Below are 15032 nucleotides of genomic sequence, written 5' to 3'. Positions count from 1 at the left end.
AGCTATGGTAGAAACAGGTAAGATCCCTCACCTGTGGGAGTTTTCCTCTGACAGCAGCAGGGACAGGTCCTCTGCTCGTTACTGACACAGGTGAGTTATGTTTAAACTGTTCTGACAAATGCTTTCACCAACTTTAAATGACTTTTACAGCTTCTGAACCCTGAGTGACAGTTTTCATTAGCGGCAGCATCTGTTCTCCTGAGTGCAGGTGGAACAGGAAGTGAACCTGACGTCAGGACACGGAGCTGACACCTGATTGGCTGGCTTCTTACATTGACACACAAAATATATAAAACACTGAAATGTAATAATAATACAGGAATCTGTGCGTATTATTTAACTTGAGATACATTAGGCATGTTTTGGTGTTAGATAGATTATGTCTGGGGATCTAGATTGTGAGCTTATTGTAGGCTATGTATTATTGTGTATACTGGAGTCTTATTCTCAGTATATCGTACATGAGGCTGTGTGAGGTACATTTTATATAATATTAGATGTGGGATGAACATTTAGATTGTATATTGTATATGTTGCTGTATGTGCGATATTCTGATTGTATTTATAGATTGTATCACTTATTAGGCTTAGTAGGCCTATTGCTTAAGATATTCTGTGTGGGAGTGAATGTGATTGTGAGATAGATAGATAGATAGATAGATAGATAGATAGATAGATAGATAAATAGATAGATAGATAGATAGATAGATAGATAGATAGATAGATAGATGGATGGATTTATATATATATGTGTGTGTGTGTATGTATGTATAAATACTGCAACATTGTAGCAGGACATGTGTAAAGAGGTGTAAGAAGAGCTCTCTATGAGATTTGATGATTCTTGAACATAGAGAGAGACAATGCTGCTCTTTGGTGGCTCTGCCAACCATTGAACAATTACAGTCTGGACTATGACTGTGTCTGGAATGCAGAGACACAATACGAGCCTGTATGATTGAGTTAAAGTAAATTGGTGCAGCTATAGAAGTGGAGCTTGATGTGGGCGGCCGTGGCCAGTAGCGATCGATAAGCAGCGGAGTGACATGTGCCCTTTTAGCTTGATTGCATCGTGGACCATGTGTTCATTCACTGTGCATGAAGGGAGACCTCACCCAACTCAAGTCTCTCTCTCTCTCTCTCTCTCTCTCTCTCTCTCTCTCTCTCTCTCTCTCTCTCTCTCTCTCTCTCTCTCTCTCACATTACTCAGGTGACTCCCTCATCTGTAAAGTATTCTTCCTGTTGATCACTCCCTTAACACTCAGGAAGGCCTGATGTATGCTTGCTCTCGAATCTCATTGTCTTTTTAAATTGACGTCTTTGTCTCCGTCTTCTACGTGTACGGCTCCTCTTTTACATCCTAGAATATTAATATTCTCTTTTTCAGTTTTGCGCCATGTCCCATGTTAGAAACGTCATCAACATGCTCACTTGCTCGCTGTGAATTTTCCTCCTGGTTTCTGACCCTGTCACTCTGACACTGACTGATACTGTCATCACTTGAACCATGTCTGTCTTTACATGTCATCAATCCACTTGCAAATGCAGAGAAAACAAGACGACAGGAGACATTATCACCAATCTCCCCTCTCTCCCTGTCAGTGTGTCAGAGTCAGGATATACTTTTTTGTTCCTGATAATCACTGCCCTGGCAGCCATTTCCCAAATCACACTGTCATCCAAAACGGTCAGCTCCTCCCTCCCACAAGCCATTCTGGAGCTGCAGTTTGAAGTCAGCCCGATAATGACGGGTGAAATGACCTGTGCAATTATCCGGTTACATGTGAGTCAAACTGAACCCCCGTCTTCCAAAATGGCTAACAGGTTCAATTGCAGATCAGCCCCCTGATTAGCCCCCGTGCCTTGCAAGGAGGGGAATGGACATCTGTTTGGTAAATTTGCTGCTTTGCAGGAGCGTAGTCTGCTGGAGCTTGAGGTATATTTCCATTCGGGAGAGTTCCTTTGAGCTCTCAGTTAACTAATTTCCCCAAAGCTACGGTTACAACTCATTTGGATGCTCCAATGGTTTTTTGCATGTTCAGTGTAGTCGCAATACAATGTGGCTAACATGTGTGCTCACAGTGACACAGGCATGATTCACCATGAAACACTACACTTCACAGGTGGAAGAGCATGTATGTTTACACATCTGCATAAAAAATGTCTTCGGATGCATGTATGGTGTGTATGTATTTCGCATCAACATTGTTCATGGACTGCTGCAAAGTTTAAGTCCAAAATTGGCAGCGTCAGTTGGAGGAAAGGGAAGGATTGTGCTGGAAAGAAGAAAGTTGGTATGCAACAGAGGACACGTATACTTTATCCTCAGTAATCACTTATAAAGAACAGAGGAAATTAAGGAAATGATGACTATGAACAACACAAAGGAGAGAAAATACAGCACATTGCAAGGGTTCATGTGATATTTGTTCAAAATCAGAAGACACTTGAATTGTCCTTTTACTTATGGCAATTCTTGCTCCTATTAAATTTGCTCTCTGAAACACTCCACAACATGTGAAATAACTGCACATTTGCTCGCACATGTCCACATAAACAAGGCTGGACCTCGATCCATCTGGACTTTGCATCAAACAGGATCATGTGGTGTACATTATCATCTACCGTATATACGCTATTTGTTCTGCTTAACCCGATCAAAAAGTCTTAAACCATTACAGCTGTGTGTGCCGTCAGTTTTACCGTGCTGCAGACTACAGTGAAATAAACAACTTTTAAGTACTCTTGGAAAGAGAGGACTTGACACGCAGGCCCCGTCAACTCCTCAGATCACTTTCACGACATCTCTCCTCTGCTTTCAATCATTAAATATTGTTTTGCGCAGTGCACATCCCTCCCTTGTTACGTTCTCTAAACATGTTATGGGAAAGATGAACAACAACATGATTTGACACAGTGTCATCTTCACATTTTTCCACTGTACACCGAGTATGGTGGAGGTGGATGCTGAGGTTCTGTGTTTCTTATTTTTGACGCTAAAAACACAAAACACATGTGCGGTAAGATGATCCACAGTTTGTTGTCTTTCTCCGCATCATAATATCATGAATAAATAAAAAATCCCAAACATGCAAAAATGTATTAATAGTTGGAAATCGTTCTAATATGACCTAATATGTATTTAAAAATGTTCTTTTGCACCTTTTGTGTTTTAAATAAAGTTATTCTGCTCTGTCACACGTGACATCTATTGCACTTCTGTCCAGCCCGCACATAACTTTTTTATCAATATAAGTTTTTCCTAACTCTCTGAGGATTAAGGACAGAAGATGTTACACTTTGTACAGATTGTTAAGACCAATGAGGCAAATTGTCATATGTGAATATGCTCTATAGAAATAAAGATTGATTGATTGATTGATTGATTGATTGATTGATTGGTGGTAGGTAGGTAGGTATAGGCAGTAGATTGGTTGGTTAGTTGGTTGGTTAGTTAGTTGGTTGTAGGTAGGTAGGTTGGTTTGTTCATTGATTACTTGCTTGATTGAATGATTGATTGGTTGATTGATTGATTGGTGGTACGTAGGTAGGTATAGGCAGTAGATTGGTTGGTTAGTTGGTTGGTTGATTGTAAGTAGGTTGGTTGGTAAGTAAGTAGGCTGGTTTGTTGATTGATTACTTGCTTGCTTGATTGATTGACTGACTTTTTAAACCATTGGTTCTTGACCTAACTTGAGAAAGACATTTCGCCAATTTATTGGAATTAATGAAAATCTAATGGAATGACTCTTGTCCTAACTTAGACATGATCTCATCTATGTAGGGAAGCGAAGTGTTTAAGTTAATCTGTGATGAATATCAGTTCTGTTAAATATCCTCTGCTCATAAAAGCACTGTGATTCTTAGTAGCAACACAATCTCCGCTGTGTGTTTTGACTGGCTGATTGGAAACTCATTCCCCATCCAATATCAACCAAAGAGGGAAAGCAGGAAATGGAATCTGGAGTGTTGTTAGTGGAAAGTGTGAAACTTCTCTCTCCTCTCCCTCGCAGTCATCTGAGCCTCTTTCATAACACAACTCCTCTCTTCTCTCACCAATAACTCCGGAGTTCAGTCATGGTTTGGGACTCTTGTTGCAGTCTTCATGGGTGGAGACTGAGGATGGACCGTGAGACGTCACCACCGCTCCCCATCTCTCCTCTCAGCCCGCTCTCTTCCTCCAGGCAGTCAGGATTGTGATGGTGAGTGGGGATGAGCACGAGTCTGCGTGCGTCACCGCGTTGCGCAATAGAAACCGTGCGCACTGGATGAAAACCCCGGACTGTAAAGTGGGAATCGTTTATTTTTGTCTTCCAAGCGTCGCTGGATCCAAACAATAACTTCAGGGGGAAGTTATCCTGCGCTTCTGGCTTTGGTTTCGTGCGCCCTGGATGTTGCGCCACGCCGCACAGACCTGTGTCTGCCAGTTGGCGCGTGACTGATACTTTACATTGAGCTTCACCGTCTCCAGCGACCAGAGCCCGAGCTGGTGTGTTACACGTCTTCAACATGCGCTCGCTCGTCGTTGTCGCCAGATGAGAACTGGTTTTGCGTCGCGCCATGTCCTTCTGTGGGACTGAGGTGGACCATGAAGTTATGGGACAGTCTGACCACTTGTTTGATTCTGCTGAGCGCCGTGCACGCCAGCCCGCTGCTCCGGGACCGGCGCCAGTCAGCGTCCTCCAAGAGGAGAGGGCGCGCCTCCTCCGCCTCCTCGGAGAGTCCCCTGGAGCTCCCGCCGGTTCAGATCCGCCTGTCGGTCTCTTCCGCGGGCATCAGCCGCTCTGAGGCGGACACGGCGGACTGGAGGGACACGCTGGCTGCTGGAGAGAAATGTAAGAGCCTGTGGGTCCTGTTCCAAAACCAGACTGCATTCAGTAGACTGGCTCTGAGTCCTGAATTCTGTGAACGATCAATGTCCAAAAATACAATAGAAATGAGAGTAAATTGGAAACATGTGGAACTGGCATTTAATAAAAACAATGTTAAATTTGATACAAAACAGCTCATTGAATTGGACATATTTCCTAGTGCAGCATCTAGTGTCATTGAAGCATTGCAGTGATATCTGATTCTGACCATTAACCACTTAGCAATTAGGCATTCTTCATTCAGAACAAGTGGTTTTTCATGTTATTTCTTTCGTCATAGCTTTTCTAACAGTGTGCACTACCCACATAAAACATGCTTATAGTTTTTGACAGAACACACAGAACATGTGACCCAACATACCATCATTTTATTTATGTTCCTGATTAATCTGACTTATATTTGAATGTTTATTTCCCATATATGACTTAAAGATTCATTTTCTTTTTTTCCTTTGATGGATTCATTATTTTTAACCTCTTGTGTCTCAAAGCTAAATATAAGCTGCTGCAGCTTCAGTGACGTCAATACAAACATACTGATTTCTGGTGCATAGATAAGAACAGAATGTACAGTATTTGTAACTTGGAGTTCAAAACACAAACAATGACACAACCATTTCTGCATTTGCATGTAGTGTCTTATGTTTGTTTGGTATAATATGATATTTATGAAGAGTACCATTCCTCTCAATGTGTTCCAGATACCATGGAGGAGCCCCTTCCCGGTGACTTTGAAGATTTGGTGGAATTTATCAAAGTGACCATCGGTAGAAGAAGTCGCTCCTCCACCTCCACCGTGTCCTCATCTACCTCTTCTTTCTCCACCACCTCCTCCCCCTCCAAAGAAAACTTGAGCGGCAGCACTCGGCACAGAAGGGAGCGAAAGAAAGGGGCGAGCCAGCAGCAAGGTAAAGGAGGAAGAGGAGGAGCTAGAGGCGGAGAGACAGGCCGGAAGGTTAGAGTAGGAGGCGGCAGAGGACAGGGCTGTGTGCTAAAACAGATCCACCTCAACGTGTCGGACCTGGGTCTGGGCTACCGCTCCGGCGAGGAAATGATATTCAGGTACTGCTCGGGACCCTGCAGGAAGTCCGAGACCAACTACGACAAAATCCTCTACAACCTCGCTCACAACAGACGGTTTCCTCCCAAGGACACGCCCCCTCAGACTTGTTGTCGGCCAATATCGTTTGACGATGATCTCTCGTTTCTGGACGACAACCTTGTGTACCACACGATGAAGAAGCACTCTGCCAGGAGATGTGGTTGTGTGTAGGGACCAAGAACCGGTGTGAGGCTTTGTGTCATTTTACATTCTCTACCACTTTGAAGTTTGAAGTGATTTTTTTCTCCTAAGACATTTCACATTGTGAGGACGTGTGAACCATGACCCGAGTTCATCAGTAACTGAGGAGAGGTGGTGGCCTCACTTCAGTTTCTATTCCAAAGCAACGACTCTTATTGATCCACGTCTTCTCCACTTCACAATATCCACAACTTCTTCTACAGTGTAACCTCTCAGATCACAAATGTGTTTCAAACTCAACCTCAAAGACTGAAACCCATCAAACACAATGGATGATACAGCAGACTCAATCCGTCTACTACTGTATAGCACGTACAGTTACATGGACACACGTTATGAAAAGTATTTATGAAATGTTGAATGTATTAATTTATTGATATTTATTTTGTTTTTATAAAAGGAATAAATGTTATTTATTACTGTTATGTGATATTTTTAGAGTGTGCCAAAGCTTTAAATTAAATAATGTTTATTTCCATACAAAAGCAGTAAAAGACCTGGGTGGTTTAAATTGCAAAACTAGAATGGTACTCATTGGAGTGCATACCTCCCCAGTCCCCTCCCCAGATTTAGACAATTCCTATATCTAAGTCCACATTACGTCATCTCGTACGTACGTAGTTACAGGTTTTTATTTGTTACCGCACAGCCCTTTGTGAAACCACATGTAAATCTGCTAGGTCCCCATTTTTTATTTCTGAGCTGCACCATACTGCCCACGCTCATAGATATTACTTTTGTCAAGATTAAGTAATGATTCTCTCTGAAATTGGTGAATATAAAAAAAAAAAAAACCCTAATTCGCAATGTTAAAGAAAGTGATGAAAACCAATTGTGGATCAGCGGCAAAATTGAATAGTTCTTTCTTTCCGCCAAGTTTGCTGGAAATTTGTACGTCATCCTGCTGACAAACAAACGTACAGGGGTGAAAACATATCTTCCTTGGTGGAGGTAATTATATTTTATCTTAGGTCAAAGGTGCCCTGTTGGATTCTCTTATAAACAAACACCTTCACTCTTGAAACTCTACAGCGCTACTAGTGGTGGAAAACTCCACCGGACACCTTTAAAGTTTTTCCTTGCAAGAAAACTTTCCTCAGTTTCTTAACGTTTACAATCTTCTATTATTTCAGTGACCTCTGACAGCGTTGTTTTCTGTTTGTTTAGTTCCTGGTCTGACTCAAGCTGTAGCAAAACCTTTTGTTCTAAAGATTAGAGGAATAGTTGAGGATCCACGGTTCTCCTCTTATTGCTGTGGTGCTGAGACAACATCTCCTCACTTTAAAAACATAACTAAAGCATTATTTTCATACAGTGTTCACTTTTGAATTGTCTCGTTTAATTGTTAATAAATATTCTTACACACAGGAATCGATGTTTCAGCTTTTGTAGATGAGTTTTGGAAGAGAACCCACCCTGCTGAACCCACCCTGCTACTCCATAATGGTATTACATAAACGTGACATTGACTAAATCCCAGTTGGGGGAAAGACCTTTGAAAGTGAATGGTAGAAGAAATCAATCATTGTACTTCTGTCACTTTTTGTGTAAAGGAGGGAGAGGAACAATAGAGCAGAAATCTAATGAGTCCTTTAAGGAATGAGAGAAAACAGAAAGAGGAATAGAATCTGATGTTATCAAATGACAGGAACAGCCGTTTGTCCCAGGAGAGAATGGAGAACCGCGGTGTAACATACTTTATCTATAGTGTGAGAACAGAAGGAAGATAAGACGGACAGTGAACGAGAGAGAAGAAGGTCAAGTGTTAAAAGAAAACAAGATGGAAGACTGAGCGATGAAGTTTAGAGCTGAAGTGAACTGTATGTTTAAAGAGAGATAATGAAAAGACAGTCTGATTAGAAGGCGGCAGACATCCAGAGCAGACAGAGATGTAGTAGAGCAAGTCTTGCTTTACTATGTGTGCGGTCGATACATGATCCGTACTCCACTCGCTCACATTTCACAGGCCTTCCTCTCTGTGTGTCTCCTGAACTTTGAGTCAGAGCAGCCTGGTTCAGGAACTACCGCAGTCAGGCTCAGAGCTGCATGGAGTTTGACAGTTGTGGGGTTTCATCGGTGGGCATGATTAACTCTACAGTTCTGGGCTGAGGGCACAGCGGAGAAAGTTGAAGTCGAGAGGAGGTTTGGGTTCCTGTACTTGAAATGAGCAACTCGTCATGTAACACAATAGGTGGCCAGTTACTCTGGCCCTAAAACCGGGTTCATAGAACCAAAATGATTTATAATTAGTGCCAAATTTCATTGTAAGTGTGTTTGATTTTGAGAGTTGAAAAGGCAAATGCATAAATATTGTTGGAAATGTAACACCCAAGCTTTGATATGGGTAGTTTAGTTTAGTTTAGTTTAGTTTGGTGTAGTTCATACGATATAAATACAAACATACATAGATGAAATGTTTAAATGTGTGTCGGTGTGGTAGAAACCCCAAAAAATCTTATACGAAAACCAAACAGAAAAAATACAGAGGGAAGAATATATGCTATAAATACTGTATGAATAACAGAATCTAAAAGAGCTTATTTTCACTACAAAAAAGAAAATTGTACCAATTAAAAAAAATATATACTCAACTTCATTAAGTTTGTTCAAAATGAACTTAATTCATTTGTGTCTTACTAATTAAAGTATTTTAGGTTGGTAAGCATTTTTCTTTCTTCAATGCAGTTAGTCAGCTGTTGACATCAGAGGAAATCATTACCGTCCCTGACAGTCAGAGGATAGTGTCATTAGTCAGATGTGTCTTCTTCTCTTTTGTTCACCGTGTCAGAGGAGCTTGTAATGAAGGATAATGTTCCTCTGGAGTGTAACACAACACAAGTGTTAGCGGTTAAGGGGATCGTGTTAGAAACAGGTGCTAAATACTGGCAGAACTGTACGTGTTGACACATTAACAACTGTCATGCGTCAGTTCACAAAAATGTATGTACATAATAGATAATACTTTCTTTATTAATGAAGCCTTCCAGATACATTCAAATGTATTCGCTGAGGTTCCATCTAGAGGCAGTGAAAAATTACAACAACAGCAAAATCTATTTTCAGGACAAATGTCACTGTGACTGTTCAAAAAGTTGTTTTGAATGAAAATGAGGTCTGTAACCAGCGCACATAGTGATGCAGAAACAAATTGAATTCACATCAACTGTGTCAGTGTCGAGGCAAACATCTCTGTGTCTCTGCAGAAAGTGTCTTTCATCAGCCAGGTTTTTCATCTGTTTGACATGCATCGAATAGAACTGATACTTCAGTCCAGATGTACGGGACATGTAACCGCTCACATTCTACTCACACTTATTCACACATTCTTATGCTTCGAGTCTATTTTATGTAACAACAAGGGTTTTGCATTGAGTGCTGCCAAAATGTAAATGATCCACATTACAAGTCGAAGCTGTGCCTGACATGCTGCTCACACCAGGGATTGACTGGAACTAAAAACCTGCCCCGGACGCTACCACATGCGAAACAACGGCACCGCAATTTAGTTTCTCTTTACACCAGCCCTGAATGAGAAGCGCCATCACCGTAGGGATGAGGGCTGGTGCATAATCATGCCATACATAACAATGATGGTACCAGTTCTGCATAAGCACGTATAGTGTTTGTATTATGTGCTAAAAAATACGTTCTGTCCAAAATGAAATACATGAAGAGTACCATTCCTCTCGATGCGTTTTATATGGACCTTTTCCATATGATTTGTTTTACAGAGTATCTGACTCAGAGGCCTTTTGTTATAATAAATGAGGGAAAAAAGGGCAAACGAAGTTCATTTTCCCTTTTGATTCCCAAACCAATCTGGTGACACCGCTGTCAAAATCAACCTCTGACTTTTTGGAGAAAAGCCATCTTCCTTTTGCCAGAGTTCACATCACAAGGACATCTCTGTGGTTGGTAGTTCCATTTCTCATCATTCTGTTTAAAGCAGAGACCTGCTTGTTTACAAGAGGAAGCAATTGTGGGCAGAGCTATTGTCTACCCCCTTTGTGTCGTCTGGCGTGAGAAAAGATACAAACGATATTCTAAATGTAATCACGGTTAAATATCAAACATGTCACGGGTCCTCATGAGACATTAGTCAAACCACAAGAAGCTCTTTGTGCCACTGCTCTGGAATCTGTCAATATGACTCAGGCTGTATGATGAGGCAACCACAAAGGGAGAAAGGAGGAATCACAGATGAAAACAATGCAGCTACCAGTTCAAGACGTATGATGACAACACAATGCTGATCAAAAGAAGCTCCGACATCTCAAGTGTGTTCTCTTTTATCAGCAATCCTGTCAAACTTTAAAAGGCTGAAGGTCGTGAACACAAACAGGAGAAGTTTGTTGCTTCAGCGATGAGGTTCTGCTATTTTTAAAATCCACAGTAAAAACGTCTGGAGAAAATACTTGTATTTTATGTGATTCCTGCAGGAACAGGCCACAGTTGAGGAAACGCTGCTGTGCTGTCATCGCGCTGGCTGCAACACAAAGCAGAAGCAGAAGGGATTAACATGGAGCCGTAACCGCACTGCACTGATGGTCCTCTTCATGGCCGATCGCCAATCCTCCAGTCTGGTCCACCAGCCGCAGCCTCCCCACTCACTATCAACACACACACACACACACACACACACACACACACACACACACACACACACACACACACACACACACGCACACACACGCACACACACGCGCACACACGCGCACACACGCGCACACACGCGCACACACGCGCGCACACACACCCACACACACGCACTCGCACACACACACACACACACACACACACACACACACACACACACACACACACACAGAGACACGTGTTATCAGTCATCACTGAAGTGAACTGCAGATGGAATGTTCACTGATTCAGCTGATGAGAAGGAGAGAGAATCTTTTAACATCAGTAGTGGGAGAAAACCCCCATATCACACACACACACACACACACACACACACACACACACACACACACACACACACACACACACACACACACACACACACGCACATACACACACACAGTGGTGTCTCCATGACCTAACCCTAACCTAACCTTAACTTAATCTTAGAACTTGTCTTCACTTTAAAATTGAATGATGATTTAACCCACACACACGCATAATTTCAATATTTTGGATTTGGCTTGGGATTTAACTTTAGATAATATTAGAGGTGAAATACTTGATTCTTTCATATTTATTCTCGATATACTGTATCTAAATGATGTTGTAACTCTAACACATGACTGATTAATGCTGCAGGAGGAGGATGTGGCGAGGGGAGTGAATGTAACACAATCACCTGGGTGTTGGTGTGTGAGAGGTGTGAGCTCAGATGTTTAAATATTCACTTGAAACCTGAGAACGTGCGTCGTTCTGCCTCCGCCTTACACCTGTGGTACATCACATGTGGGTTTATGGGATGTGCAAATCTGAATCTACCAGAGACAGGAGAGGGCATTTTTTACTTTACCTTGAAATGGGTTTTATCAACAAACAAAAAAATACTGTAGACTAGGAGAAAATAAATAATACCTGTCACTTTGGGAAATTCATCAATTGAGGTTCACCCTGACTGACACATCTTTGGCCAACAGGAGAAAACCAAAACACTGAGGAACTAGTTCAAATTTGTGATCAAGCTCCCTGGCAATGAGGAAGCCCTGAGCCACGGTGTCCTCCAGCTCCAAAGAGTCATGTAAAAACAGAAAGGGGTTCAAAACCTTTTCAACTTTTAGGGCTCTACGTAAAAAATCTAAGTTCATGGTCTTAAACATGTGGAGTAAGTGCATTCAGGACGTGTCTACATCTATGTTTGCCAGTTTAATGGCTGCAAGAAATGTCGTGGTGGTCTTTTCGGGCGTTTTAACTTTGTGCATGAGCAGATCTACCACCTACAGCAGGAGTGGACTCTACCAAAGCTCCCTGAGGGGAAGCTGGTGAGTTACTGCAGCATTGACCACGTTTCTGTCTCAAGACATCCTCGCATCAAAAAAGCACCTGACCACATCTCATTTTCTGTCCAGCATGTCCTTGGTGTTCAGATGAGTGCAAGTGTATTTGCAAATGAAAGCATGCAGGCGCTGGACAGTAACACTTTGTACGGTTCTTGGCACCAGTTTGCACCGGGTGTAAGATAGGGCACTTTGCTGTTCTGCTTTCTTGGAAGTGCTTGCTGGAGTTCCTGTGTGTACACTGTCTCGTGAATGCTATGAATGCCCTCACATAAAGGAGGTGAAGCCAAAGATTTATCGCCCGAGTGAACGACCCGTTGATGATGTGATTTTCCATCTGCTTCTGTCTTGTTGTTATAGTGTAAAGATAAGAAATAGCGAACAGACACTGCAAACCATAGGTGTCTGTCACTGAGGAGAGTCTTCTGTCGGACCGCTCTGCCATAAAGCCCAGATGGATGGAGTGCTGCAGTGATAGTTTTCCTTCTGGAAGTTTCTCCCATCACCACCCTAACCCTAACCCTATAAATTCTGTAGCTGCTAGTAAACTGTTCACTCACCTGAGCCATATAAGCTACGTTCAAATGAGCCTTACGTTAACATTTGGTAGCATATGCTAAAAATGGTATGTGTTGATGTAGATCATGTGATATAATACAAAGCCATGTTTTAACTGCTGTGTTCAAGGCAAGAAGATGGACGGAAAATATGTGCACGGGTTCATTCATATTGCAGTTTGATCTCAACTCTTTCAATCCATCAGTGGAAAACAAACACAATCTTGCAAATTTCAAATCGTTATTTGCTCCATCTGAACGGGACGTGTGTCACTTAACATGAAAAACACGAGTTCCCTCAGGGATTATAGAGATTATAAATGTTACCAAACGTGCATAGCGTGCATTGTCAATACATCAGCGTGCACTGATCTTATAGTTTACACATATGGCTCAAAAGCACCTCTGCTAGCTGAGGTACAGAGTGGAACTGCTCTAATCCCCTCTGTAAACACAGCAGTGTGTGTGTGTGTGTGTGTGTGTGTGTGTGTGTGTGTGTGTGTGTGTGTGTGTGTCAAAGACCCCAGGAGGCAAACCAGACCCCAAATCACCATTCATCCTCCTCTCATGGGGAAAAGGCAGACCTCCCTTCATCCCTTTCTTCTCCTCACCATCCCTCTATCCTCCTCGCCTTTTGCCCCCCCCCTTTCCCCTCTCCCTTGTGTCCCCCTGACATTTTGATGTCCCTACACCATTAGGGTCTCCAGGCCTCCATCCTTCTGTTTTCTTGTTCTCTTTGACCCCTTGTGGATAAACGCTGGACCTGGCTTGCCGTCTGCAGCCTCCTGCGTTTGTGTGAGTAAAGTCCACATGCACTTCTGTGCGTCTGTATATTCCCTGGTGTTTCAGGGAGGAACCTCTCACTTCCTCCATAAACACCTCAGTGGTATGCAAAGGATCTGTAGCAAGAGCTTCTGACTCTTTCTCCTTCTGCAGCTGCAGCTGAAGCCTTGTAAATAAGAATCATTGGAAGTTACGGAAATGTTCCAAATGGGTACTCTGGGAAAATCAGACAAGTTCTTGGCGCGGCATCAAAAGAAAAGAAAAACGGGACCAGTGAAGAATCCCATTTAAATTTCATCAAATTCTGAGATACATGGGAGTTAAGAATGGAAGAAGAAAAAAACCAGAAGCAAATGGATTCAATGGATCAGATCAGTTTATCTCAAAGATGGTTTCTGTTATCTTAGGTAGTTCTCATCACACTGGAGTATGTCCACATGCTCATTCTCTCCAGTATGTCTGGTTTTAATTGGTTAGTTGATACTATAAAAAATGGGGTGAAATGTCCCGATTGACAGCTGAGACTGACTCGTGATTGGTTGAACTTGTGTATCAACGGAATCTTGCAGAATACAAGCGTTTGTATCCGGGCTACTTTGGCTTAATTTCTGAATAGTGGGAGGAAGTTGGAGACACATCGTCCATCTTTATTCACAGTCTACAATCGGACCTAGTGTGTTACTGCTGTAGAATTTCCTGTTGTCCATTTATGCAGAGAATCTAGTGATTGTAGATTTTGCTTTATGTTTTTTCGTTTCAAGAGTTTTTGTGTGAATTGTTGTTTGCACAAACTTTTTACTGTGGCCTTGTTAATGTTTCTGCCCTGCATTTAATTACTGTCGAACTAAATCAAATCAAAATTATGCAAAAACATCTATTGAAGTCTTTGCTTGTCTTAATCTATAAAGGCAATTCAACACTGTGTGTGTGTGTGTGTGTGTGTGTGTGTGTGTGTGTGTGTGTGTGTGTGTGTGTGTGTGTGTGTGTGTGTGTGTGTGTGTGTTTGAGTGTTTGAGTGTTTACCACAAAAGATCATAAATCTGTCTCACATAACTTGGGTATTAAAGGGGAAGTATCATATTCCACGGATTGGTTTTAGCTATGTGTGATGCGCATACACAAAAATATAAATAGTAACCACATAAGCAGTGTATCACTATCTTCTAACACAAACCACGTCCATGTGCTAAACCTGAGACACACGGAAAGAGCAACAGTGCAGCGCGCCAGAACTCGACATACCACCGACCCATGTGTGTGTACATAAATCTACGGCTCATCGTGATGCTAAAACAATATGCGCTTCCCCAGCAAGCAAGCATTCCTCTGCGATAGCTGCAGCATTGCACAAGTGTTTCCTTATCTTTGGTTTCCAAAGGCCCAGCATGGAATCAATAAGATGGAGAATGTTTCAAGTTAGAGGAGAAGAGTCACATCTCAATTAAATAGTAAATAAACATCTAATATATGTTTTACTGGTCATTTTTAGATGAGAGAAACAGGAGATTTTGCAGAAGAGGATGTTTTAAAGGTGATGATCATTCCAGTG

General features: G+C 42.1%; 1 protein-coding gene across 1 annotated transcript; it reads left to right on the top strand.

Annotated features, from left to right (window-relative positions):
• Positions 1 to 4152: 4152 nt before the first annotated feature.
• LOC117767735 (glial cell line-derived neurotrophic factor-like) lies at positions 4153 to 6630 on the top strand. Its single transcript, XM_034595571.1, has 2 exons — positions 4153 to 4835; positions 5573 to 6630. Exons 1-2 carry the CDS (start codon positions 4589 to 4591, stop codon positions 6142 to 6144), a joined length of 819 nt encoding a protein of 272 aa, XP_034451462.1. The 5' UTR covers positions 4153 to 4588; the 3' UTR covers positions 6145 to 6630.
• Positions 6631 to 15032: the final 8402 nt, after the last annotated feature.

The sequence above is a fragment of the Hippoglossus hippoglossus genome, chromosome 9, assembly GCF_009819705.1.
Source record: "Hippoglossus hippoglossus isolate fHipHip1 chromosome 9, fHipHip1.pri, whole genome shotgun sequence".
In the NCBI taxonomy this organism is placed as follows: domain Eukaryota; kingdom Metazoa; phylum Chordata; class Actinopteri; order Pleuronectiformes; family Pleuronectidae; genus Hippoglossus; species Hippoglossus hippoglossus.
This window is presented reverse-complemented; position numbering and strand designations above follow the sequence as displayed.

Coding starts and splice junctions, on each gene's coding strand:
- LOC117767735 (XM_034595571.1), top strand. CDS start 4,589: ATGAAGTTATGGGACAGTCTGACCACTTGTTTGATTCTGCTGAGCGCC. Junction 4,836..5,572: donor GCTGGCTGCTGGAGAGAAAT/GTAAGAGCCTGT, acceptor AATGTGTTCCAG/ATACCATGGAGGAGCCCCTT.